Source organism: Orcinus orca, chromosome 12, assembly GCF_937001465.1.
Source record: "Orcinus orca chromosome 12, mOrcOrc1.1, whole genome shotgun sequence".
NCBI lineage: Eukaryota > Metazoa > Chordata > Mammalia > Artiodactyla > Delphinidae > Orcinus > Orcinus orca.
Window position 1 is genome coordinate 43,554,705 of NC_064570.1, and position 25,311 is coordinate 43,580,015.

A 25,311-nucleotide genomic window follows, 5' to 3' on the forward strand; every position below is an offset into this window, starting at 1 on the left:
TCCAGGAGCATGATTTTTTTTTTTTTTTTTTTTTTTTGCAATACGCGGGCCTCTCACTGTTGTGGCCTCTCCCGTTGCGGAGCATAGGCTCCGGGCGCGCAGGCCCAGCGGCTCCGCGGCATGCGGCATCCCCCCGGACCGGGGTACGAACCCGTGTGCCCTGGATCGGCAAGCGGACTCTCAACCACTGCGCCACCAGGGAAGCTCAGGAACATGGAATTTGACAGCTGCTTTTAAGAGTTTGGCTCCCTGGTGAGGGCGCTAGTCTCTCGGGTGTGGGAGAAGGGAGAGGTAGAGAGGACGGGAATCCCATTTAGATCACAGACACAAAAGAACCAGGAAGTAAGAAGAAATTATTACAGTCTGTTCCTAGCTCAGGATGTTAAAGGCAGAAGCCTGGGCCGGTTGGTTATTCATTGGCAAAAAAGAAAGAGCAGTGGAGGTCAGGACTGGTCAAACCACAGAGACAGACCTGACGCGGGAGAGAGCTGCTGGCAAAGGTAAGACGTGGAGATCTTACCTGGAGTTCACCTCTTTCGCTTGGTAACTTTTTCTTGGGACAAGAGGCAGGAGGACTCTTTTCTGTTCTCAGACGTTTGTCTAAATAAAGCCCTCTCAAATTTATTTTTGTGGTGGGATTCCTAAGCAGACAAGAAGAAAAGTCACTCTCTCACCGAGCAGCTGCCCAGCTCCCACCAGGTTTTGCTCTGGGGCAGCAGCTACGGGCACAGAAAGCAAGCCGGTGAGCCTCTCCAAGCAGGTCCGCCGGACTGCTGGGAACCAGGGCTTGGTACACGCTCCCCAAACCTGGAGGACTGGTGCTGATTTCAAAGTTTCCAGGTGGAAGAAGAGAAAGTGGATCTGCAGAGAGTAAGGGGAGAGGGAGAAGCCCCTCTCCCCCACTGCCCACGGGGGCGCCATGGGTAACATCTGCCTGAGGCTCCGGACGTACCTGGAGCCCTGTCTCCCCTGCTTGTCTCAGGAGGCAGACAAGTCGGTGGTGATTCAGAACCCGTGGACTGTCTGCCCCCCCGATCCTCCCCGGCCGCCGTGTCTGGAGCCCGAGAGAAGCCAGGGCCAGTACTTTGTGGCTCTGTTTGATTACCAGGCTCGGACTCCAGAGGACCTGAGCTTCCGCGCGGGCGACAAGCTCCAAGTCTTGGACACGTCCCATGAGGGTTGGTGGCTCGCCAGGCACTTGGAGAAAAGGGCAGACAGCTCTGACCAGCAGCTGCAGGGCTATATTCCTTCTAACTATGTGGCTGAGGACAGGAGCCTCCAGGCAGAGCCGTGAGTAGTACACACATTTTATTTCTCAGCTCTCTGAGGGCGGGTAATGAGGTTTCCTTCTTACCTATCTGCAAACCCACTAATTTTCAAAGAGCTGCCTAGAAAGTATAAGGAAATACTGGCAAGAATCTTCTAATTGAAACACACCTCCCCTGCTAGGTGAGAGTGAAACTGGAAGGTAGCTGTTGAAATGACTTCTATTAACAGTTTGTATACCCACAGGCCCTGGGTGCATTTTCATCAACATAAACGAATGGTGCATTTAATGCTCTGTCTTTTCTTTGGCTGTAAAATAAGTCATGCCTCACTTTAACATAGAACTGCATCTCATTTGCAGGTATATCATAGATCTTCCTTAAACTACACTTGCAAATCTAAAGTCCAGCTCTCTCTGTTTTTAAACTTTTGGAAGCATCAACTCCAGTTCTGATAGGCACACACAGGGGTAACTAATGTAGAAGGTCACATTTAGAAGATGCTACATTTTCCCAGTGAAATCATGACTGGATATTTTTCTTTGAGTCCAAGATATAGAGTTATGCTACCCAAATTATGATATCTTTTGGGTTTTATTATGATTAGAAACTAGCCAGCTACAGATGTTTAGGAAGTTTTAACAAGAAAAATAATGACATTATTTCTCCAGAGAAGGAGATTAAGACTTTACCCTGATATTTGAATAAATCCTATGAGTTATAGTGGAACCAAGGAAGAAAACTTTATGTACTTATGCACGTATCCATCCGTCCATCCATCCATCCATCCATCCATGCAAGTGTCAGGTGGAGTAGTGGCATAGTGTCACTATGTGGCATAGTGGCATAGTGTCGCAAGGTTATGCTAGTGGTAGTTGAATATAAAGTAGATAAAGCAAGATCTTGACACCATTGTCATACTTGGGGTCTGGTGTGTTGAGAAGCAGGCTCAGACTGCTACTTACCCTAAACTTCTTGCTGCCTGGTTCCAGTGAAACCTAAGACTGGGAATGTCTCTCAGGACTCATTTTATAGAGTGGGTCCTTAGTAGAGGAACCTCTGGGGATTCACTCATTTTCTCATGTGTTTTTTCTTTTGATGTGAGCTGCAGCATCCCTTACTGGCCCAGGTAATAAAATTGTAGGAAGAGCCATGGTGCATTGTTGCTGATTTCCAAACTCAAATTCAAATACAAAAGGGGGTTGGGGGGCTTTTGATATTCTTTCCAACGCCAAGGGCCTGTAAATGTTAGGAAGTGTCTTATTTTACACCTAGATAGAAATCTCTTCCATTCCTATACACTAACAATGAAAAAATCTGGAAGAGAAATTAAGGAAACACTCCCATTTACCATTGCAACAAAAAGAATAAAATACCTAGGAATAAACCTACCCAAGGAGACAAAAGACCTGTATGCAGAAAACTATAAGACACTGATGAAAGAAATTAAAGATGATACCAACAGATGGAGAGATATACCGTGTTCTTGGATTGGAAGAATCAACATTGTGAAAATGACTATACTACCCAAAGCAATCTACAGATTCAGTGCAATCCCTATCAAACTACCAATGACATTTTTCACAGAACTAGAACAAAAAATTTCACAGTTTGTATGGAAACACAAAAGACCCCAAATAGCCAAAGCAGTCTTGAGAAAGAAAAACGGAGCTGGAGGAATCAGGCTCCCTGACTTCAGACTATACTATAAAGCTACAGTAATCAAGACAGTATGGTACCGGCACGAAAACAGAAATATAGATTAATGGAACAGGAGAGACAGCCCAGAGATAAACCCACACACATATGGTCATCTTATCTTTGATAAAGGAGGCAAGGATATACAATGGAGAAAAGACAGACTCTTCAATAAGTGGTGCTGGGAAAACTGGACAGCTACATGTAAAAGAATGAAATTAGAACACTCCCTACACCATACACAGAAATAAACTCAAAATAGATTAAAGACCTAAATGTAAGGCAAGACACTATAAAACTCTTAGAGGAAAACATAGGCAGAAAACTCTATGACATAAATCACAGCAAGATCCTTTTTGACCCACCTCCTAGAAAAATGGAAATAAACACAAAAATAAACAAATGGGACCTAATGAAACTTCAAAGCTTTTGCAGAGCAAAGGAAAACATAAAGAAGACGAAAAGACAAGCCTCAGAATGGGAGAAATATTTGCAAATGAAGCAACTGACAAAGGATTAACCTCCAAAATTTACAAGCAGCTCATGCAGCTCAATATCAAAATAACAAACAACCCAATCCAAAAATGGGCAGAAGACCTAAATAGACATTTCTCCAAAGAAGATATACAGATTTCCAACAAACACATGAAAGGATGCTCAACATCACTAACCATTAGAGAAATGCAAATCAAAAGTACGGTGAGACATCACCTCACACCAGTCAGAATGGGCATCATCAAAATATCTACAAACAATAAGTGCTCGAGAGAGTGTGGAGAAAAGGGAACCGTCTTGCACTGTTGGTGGGAATGTAAATTGATACAGCCACTATGGAGAACAGTATGGAGTTTCCTTAAGAAACTAAAAATAGAATTAGCATAGTATCCAGCAATCCCACTACTGGGCATATACCCTGAGAAAACCATAATTCAAAACGAGTCATGTACCACAATGTTCATTGCAGCTCTATTTACAATAGCCAGGACATGGAAGCAACCTAAATGTCCATCGACAGATGAATGGATAAAGCAGGTGTGGCACATATATACAATGGAATATTACTCAGCCATAACAAGAAATGAAATTGAGTTATTTGTAGTGAGGTGGATGGACCTAGACTCTGTCATGCAGAGTGAAGTAAGTCAGAAAGAGTAAAACAAATAACATATCCTAACACATATATATGGAATCTAAAAAAAAAAAAGGTTCTGAAGAACCTAGGGGCAGGACAGGAATATAGAGGCAGATGTAGAGAGTAGACTTGAGGACACGGGGAGGGGGAAGGGTAAGCTGAGACAAGGTGAGAGAGTGGCATGGACACATACTCCCAAATGTAAAATAGACAGCTAGTGGGAAGCCGCCGCATGGCACAGGGAGATCAGCTCTGTGCTTTGTGACCACCTAAAGGGGTGGGATGGGGAGGGTGGGAGGGAGACGCAAGAGGGAGGGGATATGGGGATACATGTATACGTATAGCTGATTCACTTTGTTATACAGCAGAAACTAACATAACATTGTAGGAATTATACTCCAGTAAAGATGTTAAAAAAAAAAAAAAGAATCCAATCTTGTTTTTGTCCTGATCCATCGTGGTCACAGAATGGCCTTTTCTGATGCTGGTATTCTGTGACGTTGTTTGTGTTCAAGAGGAGAACACCCAGGCCTAGTCATAAGTGCCAGGCAAACTCCTGGACGCTAGGGTCTGCTTTTCTCTTTTTCAGCCAGCATAATACAGATGCTGCTAAATGCTGTAGAGTCACACAAATGTCTGTCATGTAGCATGCACTTAAAAATAATACCTTGGGCTTCCCTGGTGGCGCCGTGGTTGAAAGTCCACCTGCTGATGCAGGGGACACGGGTTCATGCCCCGGTCCGGGAAGATCCCACATGCCGTGGAGCGGCTGGGCCCGTGAGCCATGGCCGCTGAGCCTACGCGTCCGGAGCCTGTGGTCCGCAACGGGAGAGGCCACAACAGTGAGAGGCCCGCGTACAGCAAAAAAAAAAAAAAAAAAAAAAAAAATCTTTATGGATGAATGAGGAAACAAATACGTGACTGAATGTATGCAGACATAGAAGAGACAAGTCCTGCTTTGGGGAGAATCACACCTTTCTTTCTTTCAGGGTTCAGCTCTCATGACCCCCTTCCAGCCTGCCTCTGGAGCTTGTACTTTTATCGTATAATGGCTAGTTGTACAACTTCTCTCTTTCATATAAGACTGTGAAGTCTTTGAGGGCAGGATACCTGTGTTTCCTGTATCATGCCTGGAAAACTATTTAAGGCAGTGCTTGTGCTCCAGCGAATTTATAATCTCAGGAGGTGAGACTCTCTATTTCCTCTTGAAGTTGTAGATTCTGTGTAGTAGAAGCACTGTCCCATTCAGTTTTACTCAATGCTTATTGACGGGACAATTCAGTACAAATTGTTGAACATGGCAGAAGGGAAGTAAAAGTATATTCAGGGAATGGGAAGTTGTACAGTTTAGTTGAAGCATTTACGGAGAGAGCAAAGAGAAATCTGGAAAAAGAGGTTGGGACTAGGTTTTGGAAAAGACCATGTGTGCCACGTTAAAGAGTTTGGGTTTTGTCTGATAGGAAATAGATGGAAGTAAGAACTTTGAAAAGGCAGTGATGGTGTGAGAATGGAATGGAGAAGAGAGAGGCTAGGGAGGAGTAGGGAAGTTGTACCAAATGTCTTCAGCATGAGGTTGTCAGGGTTTAATTTCTAATTGTGGTACTCTTAAAAAAAAAGAAGAGTAGGAATATGAACAATCTCATGAATGAAAAATTGAGAGGACTTAGGGGAAGGGAAATAATTAGCACTTTTAAGTACCTTTGATGTGCTGAGCACACAAAACCATATATATGAGCTAATTTAATCTTTATAATAGCCCTGCAAGGCAGGTTTTCTTATCACTGTTTTTAGGATGAGAAAATTGAAACTCAAATTTAAATAAATCCAAGAGCATTCTTATCTGGTAAATAGTAGAGGCAAAACTACAAATTAGATGTAGGAGAGAAAGAGAGAGAATTAAAAATGTTATTTGGGACCACGTGAAATAGTAAGAGAAATATACATTTCATAAAGTACTTCTTATTAGGGGGTGTGGTTGAAACAGAAAAGCTGACAACACATTCGCTTTTAGGCATGTTGAATGTGAAGTACTAATAAGTCATCTCAATGACAATGTCCAGGAGAAATGTAGAAATACAAAACTTTGGGCAAAAAGAAAAGTCTATTCTGTGAAGATAGATTTTTGAAGGCATTCGCACCGAGGTGTTGTAGATATTACAGGAATATAAGAACTGCAGGGCATTGTAGGCTTTGCAAGGATTATGAGAACCATAGTGTGAGACTCTAAGAAACAGAAGGGGCCAAAGATTAACTCTTTAGAAATGCCCGTCATTTATGTGAGTAGATGCGGTGAGTAGATTGTAGTAACGGCCCAGTTTTTTATACCTCCTTACTACACACTCTCGGGTAGTCTCCTCCCACACAAAATCTTCGTTGACCACGGAACTTGCTTTGGCCAATGGGACGATAGTAAATGTGACAAAAATAGAGATTGAAAAGGACTTGCATGTTGGGGCTTGCTTTCTTTTTGCTCTTGGAGTTCTGTAACTACTATGAAAAAACTCAAGCAAACCTCCTGGAGGAGGGAAGACCATGTGAAGAGAAGCCCTATTTTGTCCCAGCTGACTTACCAGCTGAGTGGAGACTCATGATCCCAGCTAAGGTCAGTGGAGCCCATCCCAAATTGCGCACCTTTAGATTCCTGAGTTAACCAAACAGAGTCAGTTCTTCATATCTTTAGGTTTTGTATCTGTGTATTCAGCTGAATGTGATAAAAACTAGTTGGAAAAAAAAAAATCCAAAAAGTTCCAAAAAGTGAAACTTGAATTCACCACATGTTGGCAACGGTTTACATAGCATTTATGTTGTATTAGGTATTATAAGTAATCCAGACATGATTTAAAGTATATTTAAGGGATGTGCGTAGATTATATGCAAATAGTACACCATTTTATATAGGGGCCTTGAGCCTCCACAGATATCAGTATCCTGGAACCAATCCCCCTCAGATAAGGAGGGAAGACTGTAGTTGTTATGAAGCAAAACCTAACTCATACAGGGAAGAAGAGCCCCTGAAGGAAACAATGAGCATCTTACTCAAAATAAGAAGATAAAATGAAAATGTCAAGAAGGATGTTTTAGGTCAAATGCTAAACAAAGGTCGGAGTAATGAGGAAGAGGTAAAGACCATTAGATTTGCTGGAAGATTACTGGTGACACTAAAAAGCAGTTTTATAATGTAAATACAGATGATGTCATTCAGTAAAGAGAGTGAGTGAGTTATAACAAGGAACTTCATGCTGTGTCTGGGACTCTGAACTGGGAGGTTTAGGCTGGGTTGAGCCATTGAAAAAGTATTGTATGTTAGGGCTCTACACGTGGGACTTGGGTTCATCCTGAGAACCTGAGACGAGGAAAAGCAAAATTAAAAGAGGCAATGGAGCTTAGCTGCCTCCGTCTCTGAGCAGAGTATGCAGGGTCCTAAGGACTATGTCTGTTTGGTTGGGATTTACCAAAAATTTCACCTTCTCTAGGGCATCAAAGTTGGTAGCTTTTAAACATCCTCTGATAAGTTTAGATATTTCGATTTAGAAGTTGGGGCAGAGCGAGGATAAGTCAAGGGTTTATCTTTAGTGCAGTTGGGCCTTCCCAAAATTGTTGGCAAAATTAAAGAATTTTTCTCTTGAGTGCTATCCTCCCCAGTTTTGGGGTCATGTGGAAAGACTGAGCTTAGTTCAAGGTCTTAAAGTACAGGCAGCAAATATATGTAACTTTTAAAGAAGATTGTCTGTGAAGGTAAGCCCTGTTGTCTTCTATGATATACTATAGTTATAAGATATTCCTCGGTTTAACTTCAGGCTATTATCATGCAGAGAATACAATGATGTTTCAGATAAAAACAATAGAAGAGTGACTCAATATCTTGTATCTGTGTTAGGCAGTAGTTTATAGGAATCAGGCACATATTGGTGTTGATGCTGAATCACTCTGAACTCTGTACTACCTCTTATTAAAAGCCTCACTTTAAAAAGCAGTAGCTTAGGAAAATGGAGAGTCATGCTATTGATTTAGAAGGTCCTGGTAAAATGGTAGAAAACAAAAGTTACATGATAATTAATGGAGATCAAAGGATCCCAGTAGACAATTTTTCTCTTATGATAATTTTGGTGCTTACTGAAACCCCTGATATCTTTTAAGGCAAAATTGTCCATTTTCTGAAAATTTTAATGTTAGAAAATATTCTAGTTTACCGATGGTTTTTAAAAAAACAACAACTTTATTTAAAAAAAAAAAACATGTTTGATAAATACAAAACAATATGTGCAACTTTAAGGTAAGATTTAAAGCATGATGATTAATGAACATCCATTTAACCAGCTAGCCTATGACCTAGACTATAACTAACAATGAGCCTATGAGTTCTTCCCCTCCCCCATCTCTATAGTAAAACCCTTTCCTAGGCAATGTTGATAGCAATTCAATTTCTAATAGTGAAAGGCTGGAATCAATCCAAATGTCCATTAATAGGAGAGGGATAAATTGTGGTTTATTTATTCAATGAAATATTATACAATAGTGAAAACGATGAAGTGAGGTGCATGCAACAGCATGGGTATGTTTTTGAAATATGTTGAGTGGAAAGTAAATTTCAAGAGATGGCATATAATATGATTCTAGTTTATAAAGTCTGCAAATAAAACCAAATAATATATTGTTTAGGCATGTATATTAGTAAACTATAAAATAAAGTATGGGAATGATAAACAGCTATTTGATTTATTTATCTGAGTATTGTAGATTCTATGCTTCTGTTGAACATTTAAAAAAATGATTAAAAGAATGATTTTCATGATTCAATAATGAAAAGTAAAGGTAACAAATATTCTGGCCAAAAGTTCAAATGTAGATATTGTGATTGATCAGATATTGTTTATGACTCTGCCCTCCTCACAATACTATTTTCACTGAATTATCCTTTAATATTATCCTCCTAATATAAGAAAGACATAAAAAATTATAGCTTTGGGGACTTCCCTGGTGGCGCAGTGGTTAAGAATCTACCCGCCAATGCAGGGGACGTGGGTTCGAGCCCTGGTCCGGGAAGATCCCACATGCTGCGAAGCAACTAAGCCCGTGAGCAACTACTGAGCCTGCGCTCTAGAGCCCGTGCTTTACAACAAGAGAAGCCCCTGCAATAAGCCCGCACACCTCAAAGAAGAGCAGCCCCCGCTCGCGACGACTAGAAAAAGCCCGCGCACAGCAACGAAGACCCAATGCAGCCAAAAATAAATAAATAAATAAATTTATTTTAAAAAAAAACACATAGCTTTTGCAATTACTGTTGTCATTATCCACTCTGACTTTTTTTTTTTTTTTTGTGGTACGTGGGCCTCTTACTGTTGTGGCCTCTCCCGTTGTGGAGCACAGGCTCCGGACGCGCAGGCTCAGCGGCCATGGCTCACGGGCCCAGCCGCTCCACGGCATGTGGGATCTTCCAGGACCGGGGCACGAACCCGTGTCCTCTGCATCGGCAGGCGGACTCTCAACCACTGCGCCACCAGGGAAGCCCTATCCACTGTGACTTTTAAGATACTCCTTCCCCAAATTCCAGTGACAAGAATTCTTAACCTTAGACCATGGACTCCTAAAGGTTACAGAGAGGGGCTTGAGACAGTCTATGAACCCTCTGAAATTGCATATAAAATTTGTGTGATGTATATTTGTGCATTTTTTAGGATAAGGGGTTATAGGTTTTATGATATTCTAAAAGGAATGGTGTTTAAAAAGTGTAAGAACCTGTTGTAAAATTAGCACAGGCAAAGTTTGTTTGTTTCTCTTGAAAAATTGATTTGCTTCCTTATAGCAGATAATAAATTATTAATTTATTATACACCACATTTTTATTCTTAGCTACGAGGAAGCTCAGAGTCCAGCTAAATGCTTGTTCACAATAACTGTATTTGACCTTAATTCTGGCTTATTTTCTTCCTTCTCTCTCTCTTTATTTTTTTGAATTCTTTTTTATTTCTACTTTCTAGAACATAATATTGAGTTTTGTAGGGGTCTGTTGTTATAACCTACTTTAATATGTAAATACTGATGATCAGTCTAGACATGTTTTATGATCTTAAATTATAAATAAAAATAATTTTATATCTTTATATACTAATTAAAGAGTACTTAAAAAAATTCTGTTTCTGAGCTTTGTTGAGCGACTAGTTCTAAGCCAAACTGACAGGTTGTTTGATAGAATACAATTAAAGACTGTTGGCCAAAAACCTACCTTGCTACTCCCTTACTTCGCTCCCACTTCGCTTTTCTGGCTCTAACACTGGTTGGTGTTGTTTCCCCTGCCTCTTACTTGTTTGTTTCATTTCTTTTCAATTTCAACCAAGGGCACACATCTTTGTCTGCTGGAGAATTTGATACAACCTCCCCGCCATTTCTCCTTGTTTCCGGGATTGCAGTCAGCTTGTGTTTGTGCACATGTGTAGGATTCATTCTGGTTATCTCTTGATCTGCAGAGTGAGGCAGAAAAGTGCCCTCACTAGAGGCTTCAGCCCTGTGTAAGACCCACATGCATTAGAGGAGAAACACACAAGGAGCCAAGAAAAAAAAAATAGAGACAAAGGGAAGGAAGGGACATAGTAGTTTAAAATGTCGGTAAAAAAGGCAGATGAATTTTTAATAAACATCAGAAAAGGAGATGTAAGGAACAAACCGAAGATCCCATAAGCTAAAATAAAATAAAATAAAGTAAAATAAAATAAAGTAAAGCTAATGTTTAAGGAATACAAAGTGAGAGTATGTGAGAAATTAAAGAGAATAGGAAAGAGGATTGAGGAGCAGACAGACAATATGGCTTGGTTTGTAGTTGAGGGAAGACTAGGTAAGGATACTTAGCATTTCCATGCTAAGAATGGAAGTATGTCAGACAAATGTGTTCTGTAGGGAAGTTCATGATTCTAGGCTTATAGTATTTAACTGTATTAAAATAAATATCCCTGGAGCTTTTGCTTTTGTGTTACATAAGCATTTATACTAAGGAGACTATAGCCAACGTAACTTTTCAAAGGCAGACTTTCTGTTGGGTCCATCCATAGTGAAGAAAATAAAATGCTAATCATTGTCACTGAAAGTGAGTTAAACCCTTTTCTTCCCTCATTCTGTACCCTCTTTCTACCACCCAAAAGATATGTTATATTTTAGGGTTCATCATCTTTCACAATGTAAAAAGAAAAGAACCCACAAAAATATGCCTATTCATCATACAGAGAATGAAACCAAGTGACTTCATGGACCTAACAATGAATTGGCCTCCTGCCTGGACTGTGGGCAATTTGGATGAAAGCAAATTGATAGTGATATAAGAAGTCTTTTACATTCACTAATGGAAAATTGGCTGTATAGGCAAAGTGGTAAAACAGAAGACTTCTGTAGGGAATTAGAGGAAGTTAACAGCCTTGCTTGCTCCCACTGGTTGAGAAGGTCTCACAAAGAAAGTACTCCATTAGGGCAAACAAGAAGGATTTATTATTTGCTGATTTAATTGTCAAAGAAATACTATGTTCATAATAGTAAAACCAACTGTTGTTCTGCTGACATGTTCACATGTAGACTATGAAATCTCTTTTTGAGAAAATAAAAGAATAGATAGCTGAACATTTATCAGGGAAGGTTTACATAAGCTTCTGCACAGTTCCAATGATGACTTTTCCTAGGACAGAGGTCACTTACTTTGCTTACCTTATCTATACATTTACATTTGCAGTTAAGACTAATATTTTTCTTGTAAAGCTATTTCATTTATTTAATGCACAAAATACTATTTTTTTCCTTTTCAAAGGAACATTTTCAGTTTGACTTTGAAATTAACTTAATAGAAGCTAATCTTCTTCAAATGCAAAGAAAGAACATCTCCCAGGAATCTTTGCTTAACAGTTCTAGGAAGATAAAATATTTCAAAAAGCATTTCATTTTAACATTCTAAGTGCATTGTTGCAGCTGACAGAGATCACTGAACATGCTTAGTGGTTTAGTTTTGTATAGGGGTTGTTATGAGAAAAATGATCCCAACTTGTTTTTCAAACCTATGTTCTTATCCATTCGACATATTTTAGTAACTTTTGGTTATTATAATTTTGTACCATTGTAAAGAAATAGGAGTATAAATAATATACAGTTTAGTTTGATCCAGCAGAAAGTAAGTATATTTGCTAAGGGTAACCCAAGTAATTGGCAAGGTTACTGCATTCCTGGAGCTTAACCTATCTGACGGATCTCAGTCCCAGCTGAAAGAGGGGAGCAAACTATCCTTATCACTGGAGGTTTTGTCATGGAGAGAGGCTTTGCCCAAGCTAAGAAGGTAACTTTGTCATTTCTTCTTAAACTGCTTTTCTATTTTTAGAAACCAAGTATTTGGTCAGACAAACTTATTGAAAAAGAGCAGACAGATCTCCTACTGCATGTCCTTTTTCTGTCTAGACACTTTTCCTAGAATGGAAAATCGAAATGAAATCATGTTTAATGGAACTTAGAGGTAATGGCCATTGAGAAAGAGAGCCAGATGAAGAGAAAGAAAATAGATGGAATGAAGACAAGACAGAGGAGACGAAGGAGAGCATAAGGAGGAGAAGGCAATTTCTATTACAAAGGAAAGTAACAAGTGTCAAACAATCACTGAGCATGTTCTTCTCTACTGTAAATAGAAACCACAGAAACAGACATTCACCCTGCTCACTATTTATTTGTGAGAATTTGTTACAACACAAAAATTCATTACCTGTTAGCTTAGCCACTAATATTGAAAAAAAGAAAATCAGTACAGTGGAGTATTAAGGAAAACCTTTAATAATAGCTCGATTAAGAGGTCAATGAGTTGGAAAGCTTGATTTTAATGAGTGGCTACACAATTTACATGACAATTTCTCTTGCTTCTACCTTTTTTGATTCAGTCATTTTGTTACATTTAGTTCAAATGTATTGACTATCATGCACAATACTTTGCTAATCAAATATGTTAGCAGATTATAACTTTGAAACAGAATTTTTCAATCAATGTTATTAGGTGAAAAGTTTCTGGTAGTATGTATTTGGTGGGTGCATAGGTGCATAACGGCTGAGGGGGCATATTGAAAAAGAATTAGCAAGTTTAGAATGTGCCTGAATCTTAAGCATTCTGTAGGTTCAACTGAAATTGAATCTATGGATATTCACTTCTTATAAAAATTCTTGACCTCTCTTAAGGTAACCACTATAATTTAAATGCCAGTTAGTAAAGAATTAAATTATTTTTCAGAACTAATTTCCTCTTGGAAAGCTATGCAGCAGCAAGCAAATAAAATCAACATTCTTAACTCTTAAAAACAACCCTTAACTCCTCTCCCCCTCGGGCTATTGCACATAATCTCTTCTCTACAGCAAACCTTTGAAAAAGTTGCCTTTACTTGGGGTCTTTTTCATTTTTTTTCCCCTCTATCTCTCTCTCAACCACACTCCTTCTTTAAATGTTTTTACTATATGAATTTTCCAACATATACAAAACTGTAGAAAACAGTACCCCGTTGTCTCATCACTCAACTTCCACAAATATCTTTATACTCCTTTTTCCCACCTCTACTCCCACCCCACCATGGGTTATTTTGAAGCAAATCCTAGACATCATATAATTCTATCTGTAAATTCATTTGTAAGTATCTCTAAAATGCATGAAATACTCTTAAACAAACAAACAAACATAATTGAGTATAATGATCACTCCTAAAAATATAAAATAACACTAATATCAAATATCTGGTCAGTGTGAAACTTCCCATAGTTTTATAAACCTTTTCTTAATATTTGGTTAGAATCTAAATTTTTGTGGATTTATTTTGTGATTTGTTTGTGGATGCAAGTAAAGCCCATACATTACAATTGGTTTATTTGTACCTATTAATCTCCCTTAACTTGGATTCCTTTTCTATGTTCATCCTTGGTACATTCCTTGAAATGTATTTCCTTTGCTTCCGAAGCTGGATTTTGCGGACTGGTTCTCTCTTGAATTGACTGCAATTAGACTTTATCACTCCAGGAAGCTGCTCTTATTAAAGGTCACCAAGAAACTCCACATTGCAAAATCCATTGGTCAGTTCTTAGTCTTCATCTTAGTTATCTTACCAATACTATAATATTTAACACACTTGATAACTCCACCATCCTTAATACACTTCTTTTAATTGATCTCCAGGATACCCAGTCACCTGGTTTACTCCCACATAACTGAGACATTTGGGCTGGCACCCTCTCTTCTCCCAGACCATTAAATATCGGAGTGCCCAGTCCTCTGACCTTGATCCTCTTCTCTATCTGGCCTCATTTTCTTGGTCATCTCGTTCAACTTGAGACATGTATACTTGACATCACTATATCCTAATGGAAGTTTCCAAATTCCAGGCATTTCCAACACTTCCAAAACTGAGCTCCTACATTCCTCCTATGAACCTGTCCCACTGTCTTCCCCAGCTCTGTCAATAACAACTATGCCTCCATTTGCTCAGGCCAAATATCTTGGAATCACCAACAGCCATTTTCCTTTCAGACCTCACTTCTCATCAGTCAGAACATCATTTTGCCTCTATCCTCAATAAATATCCACAAATCAGTACCTTACCAGCCCCTGCCATTGTCTGGTCCAACTCATCTTGATCTTTCAATCTGGCTTAGTATGATAGCATCCTAACTGGCCTCTCTGATTTGACTGTTGCCTTAAAATATAATCTATACCCAACCCAGCAGGCAGAGTGACTCTGTTAAAATGCCAAAAAATTAAAATTACTTCTCTGCTTGAAACTCTCCAGCAGCTTCCTGTCTCACTCAGAGCTAACTCCCAAGTCTCCTTGCAGTGACCCCCCCCCCCATTTCTACCATTACCTCTCTGGCTTCACTCCTCATTTCTTTCCCTTCTACCTCTGCCACATGACTTTTTTTGTGGGGAGGGGGAGTGTGGATCTAGCTGAAAATGATTTTGTAAAATTTTGTTTGGAGTCTGGAATTTGAATTATTATTGCTCATTAAACTTGTAAGACATAGGGAGAAATAAAGAACTTTGTAGGTGTTCTCATAGATGCAATAACTTGCTCTACCCTGAACCATTGATATACAAGGTGTGGCCAAATTACTCCTAAATCATTAATTTTGATATTAAGGGAGAAGAAGTCTTTCTTGGTCCATGAATATGTATATTCATCCTAAGAATATTGGAGAACATAACCAGTTTCAGGTCTATTGATCGGGTATGAAAGACTATTATTTTCACTTAGATTTTGGAATTGAAGAGTGGCCTTTTAATTAGCTTGTGCTGATGTTTCATCTGTGTTTGGCATTTCAAACTGATTCTCTTTAATAAGGGACAGCCTATATGCCACTGTATAGTTTTGAGAACACAGTCTTTCTTGCTCATTGATGCTGAGGGCAAAAGGGGAAAATCTGGGAGTTGAACAAATTGGTCTCTTGTACTAACATCAGCAAAAGGCTGTGTTATTACTAAACAGGTATTTAGATTTCAGTCCCAGGCATTTTAAGATCCTTGACATTGCATTTGCTTTTCTCTTATTTATGTCTTTATAGGAGAATTTTCCTTAATGAATTCAATGCAATGTATGCACATCTAAAAATAGCTCTAAACACACAAAAATAATGAGTAATTCTGTTGTCATCATGTAAAATTACCTTCTGCATCTCAAATGTTTCTCCTTCCCGTAAGAAATTAAACACAAACATGAATATATAAACAAATATGTTCTTGCTGTAATGCTACTTGACATTTTAACTGTAATTAAAAGGACTTCGAATATTAACCAACATTAATTAACAATGTAAAGTGCCTTAAGCATGAAGTGTAATAACAATGCTGAGTAGATTAGGCACATTCATCAATACACTTCATGCTTATTAAAGATTTGTTTTTGAATGCTGCATTATTAAACAGGTTTATTATGCCTACTATATGAATCTTGAGTTTCTGCTATATTTGTTCTGTAGATATTACTCCTTCCTGAGGCTGTTGTGGTGTTGAGGACAGGCTCCATGGTCTGAGTATGCAGGGTGAGAGGCTGATTGGAGGTGTGGTTCTGGGAGAAGCAAAGCTGCCTTGTTTTTGATTTTGGTTATGCTAGTATTTTATTTTTCTTAAGTCCCAAAGTGCACGGGGGAGTTGAGGGGGGAAGCAGAAAGGAGGGAGAATAATACCTCAGGAGGCCCACAAAATGCTATTTCTTTTGGTGTGGTACGCCTGGCACTCTATGATATTGCTAACTTACTTCCAGTGAATCCAAGAACTTAGCAAAAAAGCATTCCCCAGGTGGTGCTATTTGTGGATTCTGTTCACTTATAATGTCTATGCCGGTAGTTTTCATTCAAGCAGCTTGTGGCTAGAATGGCTTTGTGCCTTAGCCTCCCATCCTCTCATGACATTACGTTGCACAGTCCCTGCCTTGGACACTTTTTATGAATATTATAATGATTTTCAGTTTTCCTTTTTTGTAGATACTGGCAGGCTTCTCCCTCGACCCCTGATCCTACCTCTGAATAGTTCTTTTTGACCAGTGTCTCTAACTACCCTGACTCACTCCTGTACATTAGCATTAAATGAAAAAAAAAACCCCTCAAAAGTTCTTGTTTCACTTTGAAGTTTTCTTCTAATTTTTAAAAATCTTAATCTTTTTAATCATATTTTTTCTTCTTTAAGCCATTAACATTTTTTTGTTTACTGAATCTGTTGTAGACCTATAATACTGGATTAAAAATCTTCTGTTTTCCCTTTTAATTTCAAGTACTTCTTGCTTTATGTTATTTTGATTTATACTATTTTATACATATTAACATTTTAATTTTTAATTATGATTATCAATTACAATGACCTTTTTATTCTGATGCTTTCAAAAACCCCCAAAGTCTACTTCTTCTAAATGAATATTGTTTTTTCAAGATTAAAAAAATTTAAGTGGGGCTTCCCTGGTGGCGCAGTGGTTGAGAGTCCGCCTGCTGATGCAGGGGACACGGGTTCGTGCCCCGGTCTGGGAAGATCCCACATGCCGCGGAGCGGCTGGGCCCGTGAGCTATGGCCACTGAGCCTGCGCGTCCGGAGCCTGTGCTCCGCAACAGTGAGAGACCCGCGTACCGCAAAAAAAAAAAAAAAAAAAAATTAAGTGGATAAGCGTCTATCTAACAATCTACTGTTATTATTTCTGTATCTTTTTACCTTTGGTGCCCCAAATAGTAAAACATGCAGTTATATTTGGTCTTTTAAACCAGTCTTAAATTCTATGACTTGATGGACCATTTAGGCTGCTTATATCCATTATTCATTATATAATATTCATTTGCTTACATAATATTTATTGTTATAAGTATTGTCATTTATCATCCTATTTGACACTTTAAAAATTATAGCTCCTTGTCTCTTTTCTATCGAGGGTCTTTCTTTGGGACTGTTTTTATTTTGCTCTACTAATATGACAGATGGAAGTTATTTCATCTTAAAGGGTAGAAGTGTTTAAACACTGCTAGATGATTTAAATATGTTTTCTCATTAGTCCTTTCATCATGTAATTAGTAATTATTATCTACGACACATCAGTCAGTTTAGGGTGGTCCATGGCCAACTCTTTAAGGCCTGATCCTAACCCTGTGGGAGCACATCACTCTGCATAAAGCAAACATGATGGCTGTGTCCAATACTTTTTGAGATTTATTATGAACTCCTTATCATCTCTTCCTTACTCCATACCCTTATTTCTTGCGCCATATTGATACCTTTCCTCTGTTTCTCCAGGTCCCAAGTCATGGCATCCTTTACTTACAGGCTGCATTTCCCTTCTTCTGGTAAATCATTTGTGAGGATTATCTCTTTAATAGCTCACCTTTTGTCTTCTCAAGATCTTTCCTTTTCTGATTATTCTTGTGGGAAGAGTAGCCAGTTTTCTCTAACTTGAGTCCCTAAGAACTTGGCTCCTTGAAGGACCCATTATTCACATACCTGACCCTTTTTCATCAGTGAAAACAAATCTTTATCTATCTATCTATCATCTATTATTTTCTTATGGTAACTGATGTTTGATCTACTCTGGCCCCTTTATTGTCCCTATTATGCTTTGACCATGAATGTGGGAACTACTTAAACGACAGCAGCAGCAACATCAAATTTCTGGGCACTGTTACTCAAGAATTACTCTAGGTGCATCTCTTCTTCAGTCACTTAGAATTTCCTTACTAATCAGTATGTCTTGCTTGTCATCTCACTGACTTCAAACATTTTACTGGAAAACTGGGGCACAGGAACTGGTGCCCTGTGGGTTTTTCTCTGTCATCTTTCCAGAAGTGGATGTTTATCTCCTCCTTGTTCTTTTTCTTTACCTTTTTTTTTTCTTTTTTTACTTTATCAGTATATGTTATTTTTGCTTGCTGTTCAAATTTGGTTCCTTGAAAAGAGTAGCAGCTCAATTTCAACTAATAATTTGGATACCTTTAAATATACCACACAGTTGATATTTTGACATCTTGTACCACAGTAATTTATAATTGCTACAACCATTAATGCCTGCAGCATAGATAAAATAAACCTCAGTTTCTTCTTTCTAGGTCTTTTATTTATTAAACAAGAAAGCATATTAAATTATAAACAAGTGGGATAACTGATTCCACTGAGCTTTAAGAGACTGGGCAATTTATAAACATCAGTTTTATTTATTTATTTATTTTTTTTTTAACATCTTTATTGCAGTATAATTGCTTTACAATGGTGTTAGTTTCTGCTTTATAACAAAGTGAATCAGTTATACATATACATAAGTTCCCATATCTCTTCCCTCTTGCGTCTCCCTCCCTCCCACCCTCCCTATCCCACCCCTCTAGGTGGTCACAAACCACCGAGCTGATCTCCCTGTGCTATGCGGCTGCTTCCCACTAGCTATCTATTTTACGTTTGGTAGTGTATAATCAGTTTTATTTTAATTGAAGTAGAGTTGATGCTCTGCCAATCTCTGCTGTACAGCAAAGTGACTCAGTTATACACCTAGAGACATTTTTTTTAAATATTCTTTTCCATTATGGTTTCTCCCAGAAGATTGTATGTAGTTCCCTGTGCTGTATAGTAGGACCTTGTTGTTTATCCATTCTAAAGGTAATAGTTGTAAACATCAGTTTTTAAGTTAAACATTTTATTTTGAGATAATGGTAGGTTCACATGGAGTTGATAGAAATAATACAGAGAGATTCAGTGTATCGTTTACCCTCTTTTCTCTAATGGTAACATCCTTCAAAACTATACTGCAATATCAGAACCAAAATATTGATATCGATGTAGTCAAGATTCAGGCAGTTCCATCACCACAAGAATCCCTCTTCTTACTCTTTTGTAGTCAGCCACTGCCCTGCTTCTCACCACCCCACTCCTGTTCCCTCCAGCTCCTGGCCCCGTCCCCTGAAAACTACTAATCTCCATTTCTGTAGTTTTATTTCAAGAATGTTACATAAATGCAATTATACATTTTGAGATTGGATTTTTTTCCCACCCAGTGTAGTGCCCTGGCAATTCATGTAGGTTGTTGTGGGTATCAGTAGTTTGTTCCTTTTCATTGCTGAATAGTGTTCCACGATGCGGATGCACACAGTTTGTTTAACCATTCACCCACTGAAGGGCATTTGAGTTATTTACATGTTTTGGGTATTATAAGTAAAGCTTCTATAAACATTCTTACTCAGGTTTTTGTGTGAACATAAGTTTTCATTCCTCTAGGATGAATGCCCAAGAGTACAATTGCTAAGCATATGGTAGTTGCATTTCAGTTTTATAAAAATTAGCAAACCGTTATCCAGAGTGGCCGCAGCATTTTATATTCCTGCCAGCAATGTATGAGTGATCCAGCTGCTCTGCATCCTTACCAACATTTAGTATTGTCATTTTTTATTTTAGCCATTCTGATAAGGGGTAATGATATCTTTTGATTTTAATTTGCATTTCCCTAGTGGCTAATGATGTTGAAGATCTTTTTATGTGTTTATTTGCCCTTTGTATATCCTCTTCCATGAAGTGTCTCTTTATGTCTTTTGCTCATTTTCTTAAAGGATTTTTTTTTCTAATGTTGAGTTTTAAGAATTCTTTATATATTCTAGACACTAACCCTTTGTCATATATGTGGTTTGCATATAATATACATATTTTCTTTCAGTCTGTAGATTGTCTTTTTATAACCTTAATGGGATCTTTCACAGAGCAAAAGTTTTTAATTTTGCTGAGGTTCATTTTATCATGTTTCCCTATTATGTATCATACATTTGGTGAAAAGTTTAAGATCTCTTTGCATAGCCCTAGATTCTGAAGATTTTTTTTTTAATTTTACATTAGTGCATTTTAATTGGAGACTTACTTGCTTCACTCTTCTGAAGTGAGATCAGTAGTCTTGATTCCAAAGTCAAAAACTATGTAAATGAATAAGTGTATGAATTAGCCATAGTCTATATCGTTGGAGTCTTTAAAAAATATTTTTGATGGTTTTAGCATTGTGAAGAAACACAAAGTGCCTCTACTGTAGGTACTGTCATGAAGGAAGAAGAGTATGGAATGATAGGACTCCTGCTCTCTGTGCCTTATAGAGTTATTGGTAGATTACCAGAATAAGAGGCATCCAATAGAAATGTAGAGAAGGAAGCTAAGGTCAGAGGTCATGCAGCATGTAAAACATATTCATTTCCAGAGAGTAAATGGCAGACTTTGGACTCAAGCATAAACCAAGAACTTTTAACTTGTTCTCCTAAGTGTGTTTACTGTCCTGTATTACAGAATCAATGTAACATGACTGATAACAACAAAGGATTATAACCCATGAAAGGTTAGTAACAGGTGAGAACATTGCTGAAAAATAGACTATCAGAGAAAGATATAATCGCATACCTTGGGTGTTTGGGCCTTCTAATAAGCCTGGTCTTTTAAAAAGGTCAAAATTATAAGGGTGTGGCTTCAAGCTTTATTATTTCTGAAAAGGGCTTGATTACTTTGAAAATATGGTCAAGGTTCAGGCATAAGTTCACAATGCCTTCATCAGTAGTGGTAGTTTCCTTTTAGAACTGAAAATTAAAATAATTTTTTACAGTTAAATATGCATAGAGTTCATATATAGATTTTAAGATGAAGTTTGTAGTCATTTTTCAAATAAAAGTGAAAGCAAAGAATGTATTTTTGTTTACTTCTTGGTCTTAATATTTCCTTCCTAAAAAAACTAGCTAACCAGAAGCATAGCTTTGTATGATATATTGAAGATTAGATATTTACTTTCTTGACTTCAGGCTTTGAGCACCAGTTAGTCCCCTGAAAATGCGAGTATGTCTATACTGTCATAATCAAAGAAGCAGTGGCAGCCTATGTGGTATCATTTGACAGATGTTATGAGGCTGCACTAATCCCAGCTTCTCCTTTTCATGGAGCCTGGAATTTTTTGCTGCCCTTTGAGTTAAAGCCTTCTATGCAGAAGATCTTTTTTAAAAAGGTAAATATCTTACCAGGGAAGTAGATATTAATATCCTCAAGAGACTCACATTTCCATACCCATCCCTTACCTGAGAATAGAATCCTAAAGAAGCAGAAGCCAGGACAGTTATATTCATATGGGGCATCTAAAAAGGGAGGGTGGACATTTGTAGGTGCCCAAGGCAGCACAGATACATTTTATTAAAGGGAGATTTCTGAGGAGGTCAAACTTTCCAAGTGAATCTTTTTTGCAAATGCCAACCTACTTATTTTCAAGTATAACTAAGGAAATATTGGCATTATAAAAGCTACATAGTATGTTTTTTTTAAAAAGTAAGTTTTATGAAGTACAGATTACACACAGCAAAATGCATGGATCCTAAACTTACATTTCGAAGAAGTTTGATAACTGTATACATACGCCCATATAAACAACACAACAATTAAGATGTAGAACATTCCCATTACCTCAGAAAGTTCCCTCGCTGTCCTTTTCCAGACACTCCCTCTTCCCTTGCCCCTGGACAAACACTGTTGTGATTTCTTAGTTTTGCCCATTCTGGCACTTCACATAAGTGCAGTCCTACATTTATTTTTTTGTGTCTTGCTTCTTTTGCTCAATATAATGGTTTTGGGACTCAGCCATGTTGTTGTATTACCATTAGTTTGATTTTTAGTGTTAAGTCCTAGTTCACTGTATGCTGTACCACAATTTGCCTTTTCATTTTCGCTTTGATGGATATTTGGGCTGTTTCCCATTTTTGCCCATCATGAGTAAAGCTGCTATCAGTATTTTTTTTTTTTTTTTGGTACGCGGGCCTCTCACTGTTGTGGCCTCTCCCGTTGCGGAGCACAGGCTCCGGACGCACAGGCTCAGCGGCCATGGCTCACGGGCCCAGCCACTCCGCGGCATGTGGGCTCCTCCCGGACCGGGGCACGAACCCGTGTCCCCTGCATCGGCAGGCGGACTCTCAACCACTGCGCCACCAGGGAAGCCCTGCTATCAGTATTTTTGTGCAAGTCTATCTGTGGACATGATTTCATTTTTCTTAAGTAAATACCCAAGAGTGGAATGGCTGTGTCATAGGGTCAATGTATGGGTAACTTTATAAGATATTGCCAAATAGTTCTTCAAAGTGTTGTACTATTTTACACTCTTACAACAACATATGAGGGATGCTTTGTATCTTGCCAGTGTTTGATATTCTTGGTCTTTTTAATGTTAGCCCTTCTACTGGGTATAAATATCTCACTGTGGTTTAAATTTGCACTTCCTTAATGACTAATGAAGTTGAGCACCGTTTCCTGTGGGTGTTGGCCAGTCTTATACCTCCTTTTGTGAAGTGTCTGTCCAAGTCTTTTGCCCATTTTTAAACCCAATATCCGGGCCTACTTGGAGTTAATTTCTATTGACTGCATTTTCTTCTTGAGTGTGGATCACACTTTCCTGTTTCTTTGCAATACTGCTAATTTTTGGTTGAATACAGGACATTCTTGCAGCTACTCTAGATTCTGTCACATTCTTCTGAGAATTAGTGGCATTCTATCTTAGTAGATAGTTAAACTTACTGGGCTTTAGCTGCACACTTTGCCTCTTACAAGGTATATAACTACTTGTATCTCTATCCTGTTCTTATTTCACCATTGACTGTGATGTTAGGTTATGTAGTTTTTATTTTTAGTCCATTAACATGGTCAGTTACATTGAATTTTAAATATAAATCAACTTTCTTTATCCCCAAGTGGGAATAAGCCCCACTTGATTTGTGAGATATATATATATATATATATATATATATATATATATATATATATATTTGGATCTAATTTACTAATATATTTTAAAGGTTTTGCATCTGGGCTAATGAGAGATATTTATCTGTAGTTTTCTTGAAATATCTGATTTTGATATCACAGTAATTCTGGCTTTATAAAATAAATTGGAAAATATCCTTTCTTCTTGTATTTTCTGAAACGGTTTGTATGTAAGATTGATATTATTTCTTCCTTAAATTTTGGTAGAATTCACCTGTAAAGCCTTGGGGACATGGAGTTTCCTTTGTGGGAAGGTTTTAAATTATGAATACAATTTCTTTAATGAATGTAAGGTTATTAAAAGTTTATATTTCTCCTTGTGTTAGTTGGGTAAGATGTATTTATCAAGGGACATGTCTATTTCATCCAAGTTGTCAGATTTATTGACATATAGTTGTTAACAATAGTCCTTTATTGTTATTTTAATGTCTTTGGGAATCTGTGATGGTCCCTTTAACTGCAGATATTGATAATTTGTTTTTTCCTTGAACAATATTGCTAGAGGGTTATACCTTTTATTAATCTTTGAAAAAAATCAATTTTTGTCTTGTGGATTTTTTCTATTTTTTGTTTTTTCCACTGTTGTTTTTATTATTTCTTTCCATCTGTCTCTTAGGTTCAATTTGTTCTTCTTTTTTCTATTATTTTTAAAGGGGCTCTCTGGTACAGTTTTGAAAAAGCACTAGGAAGATATGTATACGTTTGCTTAGAAAATTTATGTTAAACAGTTTTGCAATCTTATTTTTGTTATCAGGGATTTCTTTTCAAGTGACATGATTACTGCTGTAATTTAATTTCAGTTAATTACATACAATGGACGTGAAGATTGTAGGCAGCATAGAGAAATTATAAGGCAGAAAAATCCTTGTTTTTCATTTGTCAAATCAAACTCCTAAAAATAGCACTTTAATTTGAAAGTAGAAGTATAGTTATATATTTCAGGCAATACACAGCACTAGTCTTTTTTTTTTTTTTCATGGTCTCTGCCTTATCAGCCACTATATGTGAAATTTTTTCTGCAACATTGACATATTCATCATACATGTCAATTATGAAACACTTCACAATACATTGCTCTTAAAATGTATTTCTCCAATTATCTGACATCAAAATGATGTATGATATGGTTAGGTAGTGTAAATGTTTTGACTTTTTTTTCTTTTTATACTGATCTACATGTTTTTCCAATTATAATGTAAATTTGTAAAAGCAAGCATAGTATCAGAGTAGGCCTCAGTAAATGTTTATTTATTTTAACGTTTTTCCTTTAGATATTTCTCAGCATTTAAAACATTTTAAAATTTATTTGTTTAGTTTCTAAAGAATATAAAGAATCTGATTTTAAAAGTTAGTTGATTATAAAATATCATTTTTAAAAACAACATAAAACCATTGAAATTTTTGTAGTTCTTTTTTTTTTACTCCAATTTTCCCACCAAATATTGGAAACCCTGTTTTGAGTAAGTCTGTTGGTGCCATTTTTCCAACAGCGTTTGCTCACTTCGTGCCTCTGTGTCACATTTTTGTAATTCATGCTGCATTTCAAACTTTATTGTTATTAATACATTTATTACAGTGATCTGTGATCAGTGATCTTTGATGTTACTATTGTAATTGTTGGGGGCTCCACGTACCACATATAAAACAGAGAACTTGATAAACGTTGTATGTGTTCTGACTACTCCACCAACCGGCTGTTCCCTCATTTCTCTCCCTCTCCTCCAACAAGCATCCCTATTCCTTGAGACACAACTATATTGAAGTTAGGCCAGTTAATAACCCCATAATAACCTCTACGTGTTCAAGTGAAAGGAAGAGTTGCATGTCTCTTGCTTTAAATAAAAAGCTAGAAATGATTAAACTCAGTGAGGAAGGCACGTTGAAAGCCAAGATAGTCTGAAAGCTGGGCCTCTTGTGCCAAACAGTTAGCCAAATTGTGAACAGAGAGAAAAAGTTCT

General features: G+C 37.7%; 1 protein-coding gene across 1 annotated transcript in view; it reads left to right on the forward strand.

The window, feature by feature from the left end:
- The first annotated feature begins 368 nt into the window (after positions 1 to 368).
- The window catches only part of FRK (fyn related Src family tyrosine kinase), an 86,072-nt gene continuing 61,129 nt past the window's right edge, over positions 369 to 25,311 (forward strand). Inside the window, exon 1 of the mRNA XM_004264850.3 lies at positions 369 to 1,290. Within this exon, the coding sequence (XP_004264898.1) occupies positions 920 to 1,290 (371 nt within the window). The 5' untranslated portion in view covers positions 369 to 919. The remainder of the gene's footprint in view (positions 1,291 to 25,311) is intronic.